The sequence below is a fragment of the Silurus meridionalis genome, chromosome 8 (genome assembly GCF_014805685.1).
Source record: "Silurus meridionalis isolate SWU-2019-XX chromosome 8, ASM1480568v1, whole genome shotgun sequence".
Taxonomy (NCBI): domain Eukaryota; kingdom Metazoa; phylum Chordata; class Actinopteri; order Siluriformes; family Siluridae; genus Silurus; species Silurus meridionalis.
Window position 1 is genome coordinate 16,553,168 of NC_060891.1, and position 13,262 is coordinate 16,566,429.

Genomic DNA, 13,262 nt, shown 5'->3' on the forward strand with positions numbered 1-13,262 from the left:
CAATCGTGACATGCGTTTAGCATTCAGCAAGCTACAATAATATCCAGTGAAAAAAGGAATACATCCGTCCAAGGCTGCTAAACATTAAAAGTAAAAAGTTCTTTGTGGGATTCTCAGAAATAGCACAGAAGGAATACACAACATGAAAGTTTTACCTATTTACACAGATTCAAGGGTAGAAAAGACATTCAGAATGAAGCTGCAATGGTTGAAAATGATTCTATTCTGAATAAATAAAAACCATGTATTAGAATATCGACTAGAGAAAAACAGTTTCTTTTGGTAGAAAGACATTTAAGGCAAAGATTTGGTCAAAAAAGAGCTTCACCTGCAAGTTATTTGGTGATCTATATTTAGATTGTTTCCAGATTAGTATTCAATCATTTAGATTTAACCGATATCAGTAATGTAATTAAATTTGTAGGTATTAATGTATACTAGTACAGTCGATACAATAATTATACAGTCCAAAAATCTGGGAACTGACAGAAAATCCCAGAAACAAAAGAGAAAAAAAAGGTTTTCTGATTTCTTTTTTATACGTTTTTCTAATTCACTCCAAAGGTGTTGGCAGAGGCAGAGCTCTATAACTGAACACTCGAGATCTTTCACTTTAACCCGTGTAAACCATATCTACATAAAATTCAGTTTGTGCATAAGGCCACTGCGTCTCCTAGTTCAATTGAAGGTCACATTTCATGCTACCACATCCAGACATCCTATAAAATTGTGTGGCTTCAACTTTGTGGTAGCAGTTTGGAGAAAGACTACATATGACTGGAAAAGTCATGTGTCTAAAAACTGTTGTCCATATAGTGAATGCATGAGAAAATGGCAAGATTTGAAATGAAATCTTAAATAAGTTTAATATACTACCAGTATACTGGCGCATGAATACAGGTAGTCCTCTACTTACAATGGAGATACGTAACGACGACTCGATCGTAAGTCAAAAATATCGTAAGTGGAAGATGATGCTATGACTGTGACAGACTTTCCTGCTTCATGCTGATTTATAATTTTCATTTTCTGCTCTAAACTGATGGCTGTTCTTTTTTTTTTTACTATAAGCAGGAGACATACTTGGGCACTTGGAAGACATGCTTTTATCACTAAAATTGCTGGTTAAAACAGTTTTGTCGTATCGTAATATCGAAAAATCGTAAGTCGAACCATCGTAACTCTGGGACCATCTGTAGTCTTTAAAAGAATGATTGAAAGTAATTCCAGCTAATTTGAGTGTATTGAACAAAATGGCTTCAATTCGTTGCAGACTTTGAATTTTTATTTGTTTACGCATGCTCATTTTAATGAGGCCACATAAAGATCATAAAATCGTGATGTGCATGATGTAGGTTTTTTCTTCCTGTTTTTATTTTAATATTTTTGTCTGCTTATGTCTAACCATAAAATCTTGTGTAACTGAGACCCACCCCTTGTTTAGGGTAACTCCAGCCAAAGTTATTTATATATAAGTTGCTATTTTTATATATATTTTTTATTAGAATTTACTGATTGTAAATTTAAAAATGTATTTAAATTTAAACATTTAACACTCTCACCAGATGCAAGTTTGATGGTTTTTATGATTATTGTGAGCAACTACGGTGAAATCCCACTCGCTGGCAGCTCTCATGTTGCCTTTGGGAGCTTTTTCTTGCCACTGCCTCTGGCTTCCTCATTAGAATGCTGCATGCATATTTCTGTAAAGCTGTTCTGTTACTATGTCTGCTGCAAAAAGCATTATCCAATTTACACTAAACTGATTTGAGCAAAAACTAGCCTTTACCGCACTCACTGATCCAGCTGTCGATGTTATCATTCATAAATTTGTAAATATGATAACCTGAGCCATCTATAGTGCACAAACATGAGAAGAGGGTGCAGAGAGTTTACTATCTATGACTCATTTCTAAAGCTCGTGCGGTGCCTGGGCAGCAGTGTAAATAGCTTCAGGAATGCTAGTGTTTCCAAAGCAGACCTCCTTCGCCAGCGAGCTACACCTATGCTCCTTCCTCTGCGCTCCTTCTCCAAATCGGCTAACCAACAACCCCGCTGAGCCGCATGTGTTGCCTAGCAACCGGATGTGAGCAGGCAAGGACCGAGATTGCTAGAGCGTGAGCAGCCAAGATGTGGCAGAGCAGTGCAGCCATGCTGCCCTGAAACACTTTATCATTAGCTCACACGCAGATTTAGTCGGCAGGCTCGGTATAAATGGCAGGTCAGTGATAAATGCCAACTTGGAAATAACAACTTGTTGTTTGGAGCCTGGCCAAAATCTAATGTTCATCCATTTAGAGTATTGGAGCCAAGACTACCTGCTATATGAGAAACATAATGGGCTTTCTGGCTTCAGCGTGCACTCACAGTACAGACGCGCACTGAGGGTTCTGTGATTTTGACCTGAGAGGCTGCAGAAACATTAGCGGCCATGTTGCAAGCAGCACAATCCTTCTTTGTAACAGCTAGCCTAGGAGTCGAAAACGAGGTCTCCTTTGCACTCCTTCTTACTGTACCACGGATGTAGAAACATGCATACACAGAACACAGGATGTGTGGACACTCTAATGTGAAGTTCACTCTCTGCAAAAGATTAACAAAAGATGTTCGGTTGCCTGCCGAAATGTTCCCACACGCCTACGCAGCCCAATGTCTGCAAACCCGAATGTGGAGCAGACTGCATTATCGCATCGCTAAGCCTGATGATACCCCAGTCTTGTGTAAGACTTGGGCATATGGAAAGCAGATGAAAAGTATGTTTACGTCTCGTATAGGCTGATTACCTGAAAGGATGGAGGAGGGAGAAGAGGGGGAGGAGAGGAAGAGGGCGTGTGGCTCGGGGCTGATACGCTCTCAATGTTCACACTGGGTTGAACCTGGAAACAAAGAGTCCTTCAATTATACTGCAAAAAAAAAAAAGGAATGTGCTCCCACCAGCAGACATAAAGCCATTAGATGGATTAAAGGCAGGAGAGACAATGTGCTATGAAATGTCAAATAAATTCATGTGCTGAGTAAGACTTTCTGAGGTTTATTCAGGCAATGTTAGAATACTTAAAGGTCCAGCAGTAACTGAGACAAACTGTTGGCAGAAAAGTTCTCTAGTACCCACTTACCTGTATTTGGAGATGTGGGACAGGTTTCTTGGGTTCAGAGTGAACTTCCAGCAGCAGTGTGTTGGGCTTCCGGATAAGAGGAGCCACTTTGGGGGCGGGAGGGATGGAGGTTATCACGGTTGCAGGTTTGTCACTAATGATGACGCGTGAAGGCATAGTGGTCTGAGCATCAACTCTGGGCTTGCCTAGGGAAGAGTATGTAACAGAACATTCAAATCTTAACTCACATTAGGTCTATCAGGGCAAACCGTACTGCTTAATAATAATGTTTCTACAATATGCATGTCTTTGTAAATTCCACGTCAATTTTCACAGCATTTAAGACCAAATGAACCTTCTGGATAAAGACTAAATGAACAGTAAATCCACTGCAAATGTGGTTTTTTTTGTGTGTGTGTTTTTTTGGGGGGGAATTTTCTACATTATATTAATATATAAATCATAAGGATAATGTTACATATAAGCACTTAATGTACTAACAGATATTATACTGGAATTATTATTTGACTTTGAATTTCATTTACTATTTTATCAAGCATATAATGCATCGCTTATATTTCCCGGGTCATTATGTTACACTCTATGTAGTAAGCATATAAAGTGAATCGTAAAACAGGAAATTCGATCTAAGTTTAATGGTGTGTTAAAGAAAGTATGAATATGGATCAAATGTGAAGAATATTCAAGATATCTCACTAAATAACAACAAAACTAAGGACAAATAAAACAAAGTAACCTAAAATATTATAGCAAAGCTCTATAAAAAAAAAAAAAAAAAAAAGACTCCTTTGATTAAGAGAGCAACACAGTATATTGTATATTGAACACGAATTCACAGTTCATAATGTAATAATAAAATTAACATATAAATGCAGTACAAACCATATGCAGCTTAAAAGAGTTCATGATAATAGCATGAATGTGGAAAAGGGAAAAATGCAAAGAACTGACAGCGAGTCTGAACATCATCAGCACTAACAATGCCACAAAGACGAGGCAGAGTCTCGCCAAAAAAAACAAAAAAACAAAAAACGATCGATCCTTTTTTTTTCTCTCTGCACCACAGCAGCCTGACGCATTGTTCCGCACTCGGAGCACTAATATACGAGTGGACTCCCGATGCACTCTGGCAATATGAATGTGTTCCTGTAGCAAAGCCCTGAAGCTCCGCCAAGGGAGATAGTATCTGAGTGCTATTTACACGCCAGGACACGCAGCAAGCCGTGCTCTCACGTGAACGGGATATTAAAAACAGTCTTCTCCCTGCAGCAGCTGGAGCTGAACTTCACCTAACTATTCATTTACTCAAGAGAGGTTATAAAGGACATCCACAACACTCAGACCCTGTTTAAAGCTTAGCACACACACAAACACACACATCTGCCAGGCTGGGACAGCAGCCCAGCTTCATGACCGGCGTCCATTGTGGAAGTGAACCAGGAGACAAAGAAGTTCAGCCAGAGTACTCTGACAGACTCAGGTCGCTGGCTATGCTAGGTAAATGCTCGTGCATTTGCTCAATCGCAGAGGGACATGAGCTTAGCCGTGGCACATTAACACCCAAGAGAGAGATTTGTATTTGTAGGCACAAAAATCTGCAAATACAGAGTAGCTTTATGATTTCCATAATTTGCCTGAAGGGCATCCAAACGGTGGCTTGGAGAGAAGAGGCTCTGACTCATCTGGAATGGAAAAAAAATAATCTGATAGGAAACATGTGGGCTCAGTTGTATAAATGCCAGTACAAAAAAAAAAACTACCAGGGAAGAGATTCATTTGCATTCCTATATTCGGGATAGAAAAATGTGAAAAAGTAAAAGTATTCCAAAACAAGATAACCCATAAAGCATGCACGCTAAGAAAACAAGGGAAGTGGTTTTATTATCAGACAGGAGAAACAACCACATAGTGTAACAGTGCATGTCAGAACCCAAGCTGTGCCGTCAGAAGCAGGAAAATGTAGCCACATTAAATTTGGAGAGAGATCACAGTGTCTCTGTTTGCCTTGCCTGTTACTGATGTGCCAGCCCATCGTAGGTCATGTGTTGAATGTTTAGTGCTCTTATGCAGAGGCGCTTGGCAGCACTGCAGTAGGAGGAGTGTGCAGCCTTGTGCATTTCAATTTGATACTATTAACATGTAACAAACTTGCTATTGTACATTTGGAATATGTCACTGTGAAACTGGATGGAAAAACAATACCAGAAATGTAACGAAATCTGGCCCAAAGTGTCATTGTGCACTGGCAACAACCAAATTCCCCTGGTAGACGTAACATAAAGTGAAAAATAGCTTAACTGACAGTCAAATCTCCAAGTACAAAATTAAATCAGCTCCTATCGGAGAGCTCTGGCTTGATATGCACCTTCCCCGATCTGCCATGCGGAACTTTACAAGCAGATTTGTGGGAAGCCGTCTGCCATACTTAGCCGGCGTCTGAAACTCGGAGGCAGTCCACGGATGTGCCTGCCTGAACAGCTGCTGCAGATGAAAGACTCTCTGTGCTTCCCTGAGGGCCTCTGCCAATCCCACTGTCCTCTCCGGGGAGCCACAGTGCCGGGAAAATAGGGCAGCTCAAAGCTTTATCCCTGCCGAGCGTCAGTGAAGGGGGAGGTGAGGGGGATGGGGGATCTGGCCAGGTCTGCCCCCTCACATCCACACTACACAGCACCTTAGCACAGTCTGGGAAGTTATTAACAAGTCTGGAACTTTCCACCAGGGCTTCACTTACACACACACACACACACACACACACACACACACACACACAAACTGTGATGTGAAATAAGATAGCCACCAGGACTGGAGCAAGTCGACTGCTCTGAAGTGTCTGATGTGATTAAACCACCACAGGGAGCAGCAGTCACTGCCATTCTATAGTGTGTGCTCTCTGCAAAAGCAGGGTGTATTGTGATAGAACATGTATTCAGATAACCTCTGAGATAAAGAAGTGAGTATGCAGTATTTATAGATGGCCTTGGGTTAAGCAAAGCAAAATGAAAGCACCCTAATTCTGTATTTTTACATCCTTTATGGGCCAAATAAAAAAAAGAAAAATTTAATATATCATCGTTATATCATTACCTAAAATAAATGATAAATAGCATTGACAGAAATTCAGGCTAGTTACGTAGCATTTAGTAAAGCAGAAAAAAAAGAATAATCACAATAAGAGCGACAGCAGGTATCGTTGTTCTTGTTCCTACTATCTAGACAAATCACAAAAAGTATCCTTTTTTATTTCGTGTTATTGTTTATTTTATTAATTTTTTTCTTAGAAGTTTGTATGGACATGAATGTTTTTGAAAATACTATTCATATACATACCTAGTACAGTGCAAATGTTTTAAGCAGGTGTGAAGAAATGCTGTAAATGAAGAATACTTAAAAAAAAAAAAAAAAAAAAAAAAAAAAAAATTAATTGTTTGTTTGCATCAATAAAAAAAATGCAAAGTGCAAAAACACAAGAAAAATCTAAAACAATCGGTATTTGACTTTTAATTCTTACACTTGCACACGTACAAAGTCAGAGATTTTGTAGAATCAGAGTCAGGTGTATGATTAACCAGTTTTTTACCAAGTAGGTGCTAATGATCAAGTTTATATGCAAGTTAAAACACCGTCATTAACTGAGATAGAAACAGCTGTGTAGGAGGCATAAAACTGGGTGAGGAACAGCCGAACTCTGCTACTACGGTGAGGTCGTGGAAGACCGTTTCATGTCACAGATCACACACACCATGGCAAATATTTCAAAGCAGACTTGGATTTTATGATGTGCTGTTCAAGCAAGTTTGAAGAAGCACAAATAAACGAGCAATGTCGAAGGAACATAGTTTGCCGGTCAAGGAAACTCAATGCAGCAGATGAAAGGCACATCATACTTTGACATCGGAAGATCCAGCAGTGCCATCAGCAAAGAACCTATCTACTACTTCTACTGACCTATCTACTGTCTGGAGAAGTCTGACCAGAAGTGGGCTTTATGGTATGATATTGTGTGAATTGTGGCCAAAGAAAAAACATCCTGCAACAATCTCAAACATACAGAAAATGTCAGGAAGATCTACAGCATAGAAAAGGTCAAGGAGACCTGGAAGTGATGGTTTGGCTCCCAAGGAACTATTACACGAAGAGACAGAAGGATATGAGGTTGCCTACATCCACAGAAGATCTGTGATTAGTTCTCCAACGTGTTTGGAACAACCTACCTGCCAAGTTCCTTCAAAAACTGTGTACCTAAAAGAATTGGTGCTCTTTTGCAGGTAGTCATTTCAAATACTGATTTCATGTGGATTTTTTCTGTTCATTAATTTTTCATTTTGTTAAAAAAATTGCTATTAACACCTCTATTTTTGAAAGCGATTTTACTTTACAGCATTTTTGCACACCTGAATAAAACATTTGCACAGTACTGTATAAGCACACTACCTTTCTTTCCCATTCTTCCCTTTAGAGTTTGAAAGGAACTAAGAGCTGAAACGATTTTTCTCCCTCTTTTTCCATTTCAATAACGCATCTTGAACAGGATGCATAGCTATTTTTAATCGGAAAGACAAGCTCTCTCTTATTTAAGAGAGGAAAACGTTGTGCCTGTCTCATGCTGGTGATGGCCACTGCATTGCAGATGTGATTAGACGAGGCTTTGTTCGCCCTGCCGCAGCACAGAGCAGAGGTCAGCTCAGCCGCTGGGCGACAGAGCGCAAAACGGCCTCCCACAGTTCAAACGTCATTATTCCACTCCCTGCTGTCTGATCTCATTTCTGATACTCGACTTCATTAGGAGCGGCACGTCAACACCTTGTTACAAAAGCTCACCGTTTCTGACCATTAGAGAAATGCTTAATAGGTTCAATTCGGGTTTGGAGATAAACTACTGCACTACCTTAATATCCGTGATGATGAGCATGAGTAACATGAGCATTATGCACAAATGTGTTCAATTGGATGTTTGCAGATGTTCCGCCAACTCTGCTTGGAAAACAGACATTTCCTTTATGTAGTTAGTATGGAAACTTAGTGTCTTCCTTCGCTACGAGGTCGGCCATAAGGCGTAGCTTGCGGTGATATGAACCGGGAAATGAGAATGCATTAGAGAGCTGTGACAGTAAAGGGATTTTTTTTTTTTTTTTTGAAGAATGGAGGCTTTACATGAGCAAAGACTCGGACATAATGAAAAACTCACTCAGCTAATTATGTCCATTTTTTATGCTGCTATGTGCTCAGTGTCAACCAGAAGAAGTGGAGCTTTCCAGTAGCTGGATGTGGGGGCTGTCTGGGTTAAGCTTTAGCACTGTGCTTTACTGCAGTTTCAACAAAACTCTTAATGTAATGTCATTAAAACAGCGCTTTTTTTTTTTTTTTGCTGTGGCAGTCAGCTAGTTAAAGTAGTACCATTACAGCCTATGACTGCTATTTAAAAGTACTGCAAACTGCCTCATCAATATTAAAACATTTAAGATCCTTTTGGTTATCTGAAGACAATATTACAGGTCGAAATGAATGGACCTTGACTAGTAGCTAATAAGCCTGGGGATTTTAATTAGCCAAAGCACCTGTATCTTCAGTAAACTCGCTGAAGTTATAGATTGCAATCGATGGCAATTCTGTCGAATCTTTACTCGCGTTCTGTGTATTTGGTCACACGTAAGAAAGATAGAGAAGGAATTAAGGTTTACCCAGAGGGATGGCCATGGGCATGAGGTAGCCTTTTAAAAGAGAGCTGGGCTGCTGCTCGGGTATGGGTCTGCAAGGACTGAACAGGTACTGAGCTCCAGAGGTCACAGGCTGCAGTGGAGATGCATCACAAGCACCTGAAACGCTGGTCTGGGTCTTGCAGGACTTCAGCTTCACGCCTATAATGCAGGCATGGAATTGCTAGTACTTGATCAATGAATACTTCACGTAGAAGGTATTTAAATATATAATTAATTTATGAGAGCTAAACAAAAAAAACAACAACGCCTGCTTATAATACAGTTATTAATCTTAAAGCATATTATCCCATAACTATTATGAATTATTCAGCAAGTACTATAACTTTCATGCGTTTAAAATTCATGGCCTGAATCTGCTGGCATTATGCACATCTCCAGCATAAATGGTAGTGATGTACAGTCTCTACCAAAAGTACTGGAATAGCAAAGCCGATTGTTTCTACAATACACAGGTCATTCCGATTTAAAATGGAAAGATAATCAATAGCATATGAGATGGCCAGAATTTCGACTTCCTGATGTTCATCTAGTTGTGTCAAACAACGTAAAACATGAGGCTTTTGGTGGTTCATATCCAATTTTGAGGTGAGCAAATAAACAGATCAACTTAAAGTAAATAGCATTTAATAACTGGTTGCATATCCACAGTTTGCAATAAATGAATCGAGCCAGAAACCTATTGCGTTCTTCGTTTTTGATACTTCTGTCTTTATGTATTGCAAAACATTTAATAAATAAATAAATAAATAAATAAATAAATAAATAAATAAATAAATAGAGGATTGCCCTTGCTGTTCCAATACTTTTTAAAGTAACTACGTTTGTATTTATACTAGAGATTTTCAGTGGACGTTAGTTACCTTTCACTCTCTCTACCACTTTGGGGCGCTGCACTTTGGATTTCGGGGTGGGAGAGCTGAAACGCAGGTAGGGGCCCTTCTTTAATGTGCGCCGATGCCCCTCATACAGGGCTTTCCCGTACACCTTTGTTAGGTACGCTTCATCGCCTTCACACTTCAGCACCACAGACTGGGGATCAGAAAGAATTAAGAAAGTATTAGCATTTAATTATTCAAATGAAGACTCATGCTCTTTATATTTCAGGTACCTTTTATTCCCATATAATATGTTTAGCCCCCAAAAAATATTTCCTACGTCAGGTGTCAACGTTCAAATTGCTCTCCGCTCGTTACTATGCAATCGGTTGTGTTTTGACAGGTTGTCAGTATTTCAGGCGAGAGAAATCTTTAACCGTATATAGTAATGGCTCAATTAGTGGGGGAAAAAAAAGGCATGGTCTGTCATAACTAAAACCAGGAAACTTGTACAGCTATTACTGCAGAGCAAGCAGAGGCCCGACTCTGATAATCAGCACTGCTCTGGTCTGCACACTTGTATTTATAGCAAATAAATGTATGAGGAAGCATATGGATCCTTACAGAACACCTCATTTAGTTAGAGAGTAACAGAAACAGATCAGGCTCCAGAGGTGGTGTGTTTCCTTTCAGATGGAAGAGATTACTGTGGAAGAGATTAAGTGTTGTGAGTTTACTGTCTGGATGTACTAAAGATAAGGGGAAAAAGGTCACGGCTTAAACCTGAAATGTATATTACAGTAAAAAGCACGCTTGTACTATTTCCATGCACTATAACCCAAACATTTTGCACAATGGGAGAGGCACTTTAATGATGAATACAGGGCTCAAATCCAATTTTTTTGTTACATTTTATGCACATGCACATGAAATCCAGCCTGTCCCAGATTTGTGTCTGAGATGTGGTTTCAACTGACCAGTCAAATTAGCACACAGTGCTCATTGATGTCAGAAATTTGTGACAAGATGGTAGTGATGGTGCCATGGCACTCACCGCCTGTGGGTGCTGCTCGGTGCTTTTTCTGAAAGATGAGGCAAGCTTTTGGCTGGAAGCCTGTGTGCTTACTGCCTGTGGTCTATTGGAGTCTCCGCGAGAGGTTTCTCTCCTCGCCGCTGCGCCGGCTCCTTTCCGCTGTCTCCCCAGTCTTCCAGGTTCTTTCCCAGCTGTGCTCCTGCTCCTGCTGCTCCAATCCCGCTGCGCTGATCCGCCTGCTGCCACACTATCTCTCTCCGCAGCCTTCATCTGAACAACAGATCCATGTTGTGCTAGCTCATCCTGCCACAGAGAGCAAAACTGCAATTTCAAACGCCAGGTGGGGCGAGGGCATTCTGCTCTGAGCACTGCTGTTACGAAGCGTAGATTTTGAGGTGGGGGGGGAGAAAAAAAAGTACTAGATAATATTGGATATCATTTCTTAAGGCCTTTGTATTGTGTTTTTGGTGTTACATATGGATGTATTGATGTTAAGACTTTCACCTGAATTTCCTTGCTCAGTGTGTTGATCCAGGCATCGACAGTCTTTTTTATTCTCAGCTCCTCGCTGGTATCCCTACAGGGTAGGACACGGGCAGGAATTTCGTATTCAGTGGCAAACCGTAAACATTCTAATTCACATTGCCTTGCAGCACAACAAGCTTTCAGGCGAACCATAGTGTTAGTTAGCTAAACATTTATCAGACCCATGTTGTGTAGCCCCAGGCCAGATTTTGCCTTTTCCTGCACTTTCTTGCCATAAACAAGTTCAGAGATATCACAAAGTACATACTTTGAGCCAGTTAGCTTTCTAGTTTTGACTCTTTCATCAAATCAGTTCGTGAGCATGTGCAATGACACTACTGTATCAGTCACAATGACGGGTGATATCTTGGGGCCGCGCCAAACTAAATATGCCATATATCTTCTACAGACGCCCAGAACGCGCTAGCATTTCTTTACAACACAAATTATGCTAATGCCCTGCTGTCTGCTGGCCTGTTGGCCTGTCTCTGCATCACTTATTGCAGTGAATAAATCAGACATGGGGAGAGAACACTGCACTCCCACTCACTCTGCATGTGAAGACAGTGCCAAACCAAGCAGCGTTCTATGCCTATCTGCTTTTTTCCCCTCTTTCATACTCTTTTATTACATCTTTTTACTTTCCCTCCCTTCTTAGTTAGACATGCCCTTGAAGAACAGAGTACTTAACAGGGAAAGGAATGCAGTGACATTTATTAAGAGTTCGAACAGAGAGCTGGGATTGTGCCTTGATGGAGGCGCGCGCACACACGCACACACAGGAAAGCCCACTATTGGAGCAGAGCGCCTGATCTGGGTGCTTTGGAGAACACGGCTGTTTCTGGGCAGAGCAGATATCTTCTGCCTCTGTGCCACAGTGGGAAAACAGACATCTGGTCATAAAGCTTGAATTTGTGTAAGCGTGTGTGTGTGTGTGTGTGTGTGTGTGTACACATGCAGGACTGGCCCAGGTGCTGCGCCGCTCTCCGGCTCGTGTCAAGAGTCTGCGGCGTGATGGATTCACCTAATCGGATGATGCTCGAAGACACTTGCGATTCCAAATGGAGCACGATTGATCCGAGTGCTTGAAATGACCTTCAATTAACCTCCCACGGGCTGCTCGACATTTACACCACCGTGTTCCAGCTGAGGCCATTTAAAGTTTTTTTTATTATTATTATGCCGAATATTTGAGCTCGTCACATTGGGATGGGAGAATTAAGAAGTGGAAAATGAACTATAAAGTGGATTCAGAACCGAAGCGGCAAAGTAATATAACGACAGAAAAAAAAAAGGGAGGACACGATCCAAAGTAACGGCTTTCTTAAATGGCAAGAAAAGATGGATGTATTCACCGACTATGCCAGAAGCTACAGCACACTTAAAGGAGTTTAAAATAACATTACCGTATTCAGTAGATGACACTGTGTTCAATATCATAAATTGCAATGAATGATAACGTGATTGATGCGAGTGCACTCGCACGTGTAACATTTACATTAAATGAAACAAGCCTGATCATTGGAATAAAGATAAGCAACCGCAAAGCAATAAATCTTTGCTCCACTGTAAGTCATACACACATCGGCACCGTGAGGTTAAAGGCATGATCTGCAGCTCAACAACGGTTTTTATTAGGGAAAAAAAAAAGACTGAACGCTCTTCATAATGAGGAACAAGGAGGAAAATGAACTGAAACGACAAAGAGAATAATCGGTGAGTTCTTTAATCTCAGGGTGGAACCAGGTGTCCTCTTCCTTTCCATGTAGAACTTCAGAGAATTGCATGTCATTAGATGTCATCTACTGTGAGAACTAAATAACACAGAAGAGAAAGAGGCCAGCACAAAGCCAGAAAAAAAAAAAAGACAAGCTACGTGAGGAACAATGCCATTTAAAACCAGTCTCGAAACCACAGGTGTATGAGGAAAAGGTGGTCTAAACCATCTGTTGAATTATGCAACATGCTTTGTGTGATTTTCAATGCAGGTGATGGCTATAATTACAACGTAATTCAAATTTGGACAGGGTTCATTTTTACCTAAGAGGAAGGCAGG

General features: G+C 40.6%; 1 protein-coding gene across 4 annotated transcripts in view; it reads right to left on the bottom strand.

Annotated features, from left to right (window-relative positions):
* Positions 1-13,262, bottom strand: part of kiaa0586 (KIAA0586 ortholog) — a 93,774-nt gene that overhangs the window by 32,224 nt on the left and 48,288 nt on the right. For 3 of the 4 annotated variants that reach the window (XM_046855194.1, XM_046855192.1, XM_046855193.1), the window contains 6 exons: positions 11,186-11,258; positions 10,703-10,984; positions 9,694-9,862; positions 8,795-8,971; positions 3,117-3,301; positions 2,784-2,876 (listed from right to left, as the gene is read on the bottom strand). In XM_046855194.1, the coding sequence (XP_046711150.1) occupies positions 2,784-2,876; positions 3,117-3,301; positions 8,795-8,971; positions 9,694-9,862; positions 10,703-10,984; positions 11,186-11,258 (979 nt within the window). The remainder of the gene's footprint in view (positions 1-2,783; positions 2,877-3,116; positions 3,302-8,794; positions 8,972-9,693; positions 9,863-10,702; positions 10,985-11,185; positions 11,259-13,262) is intronic. The other variant, XM_046855196.1, reaches the window with a different exon arrangement.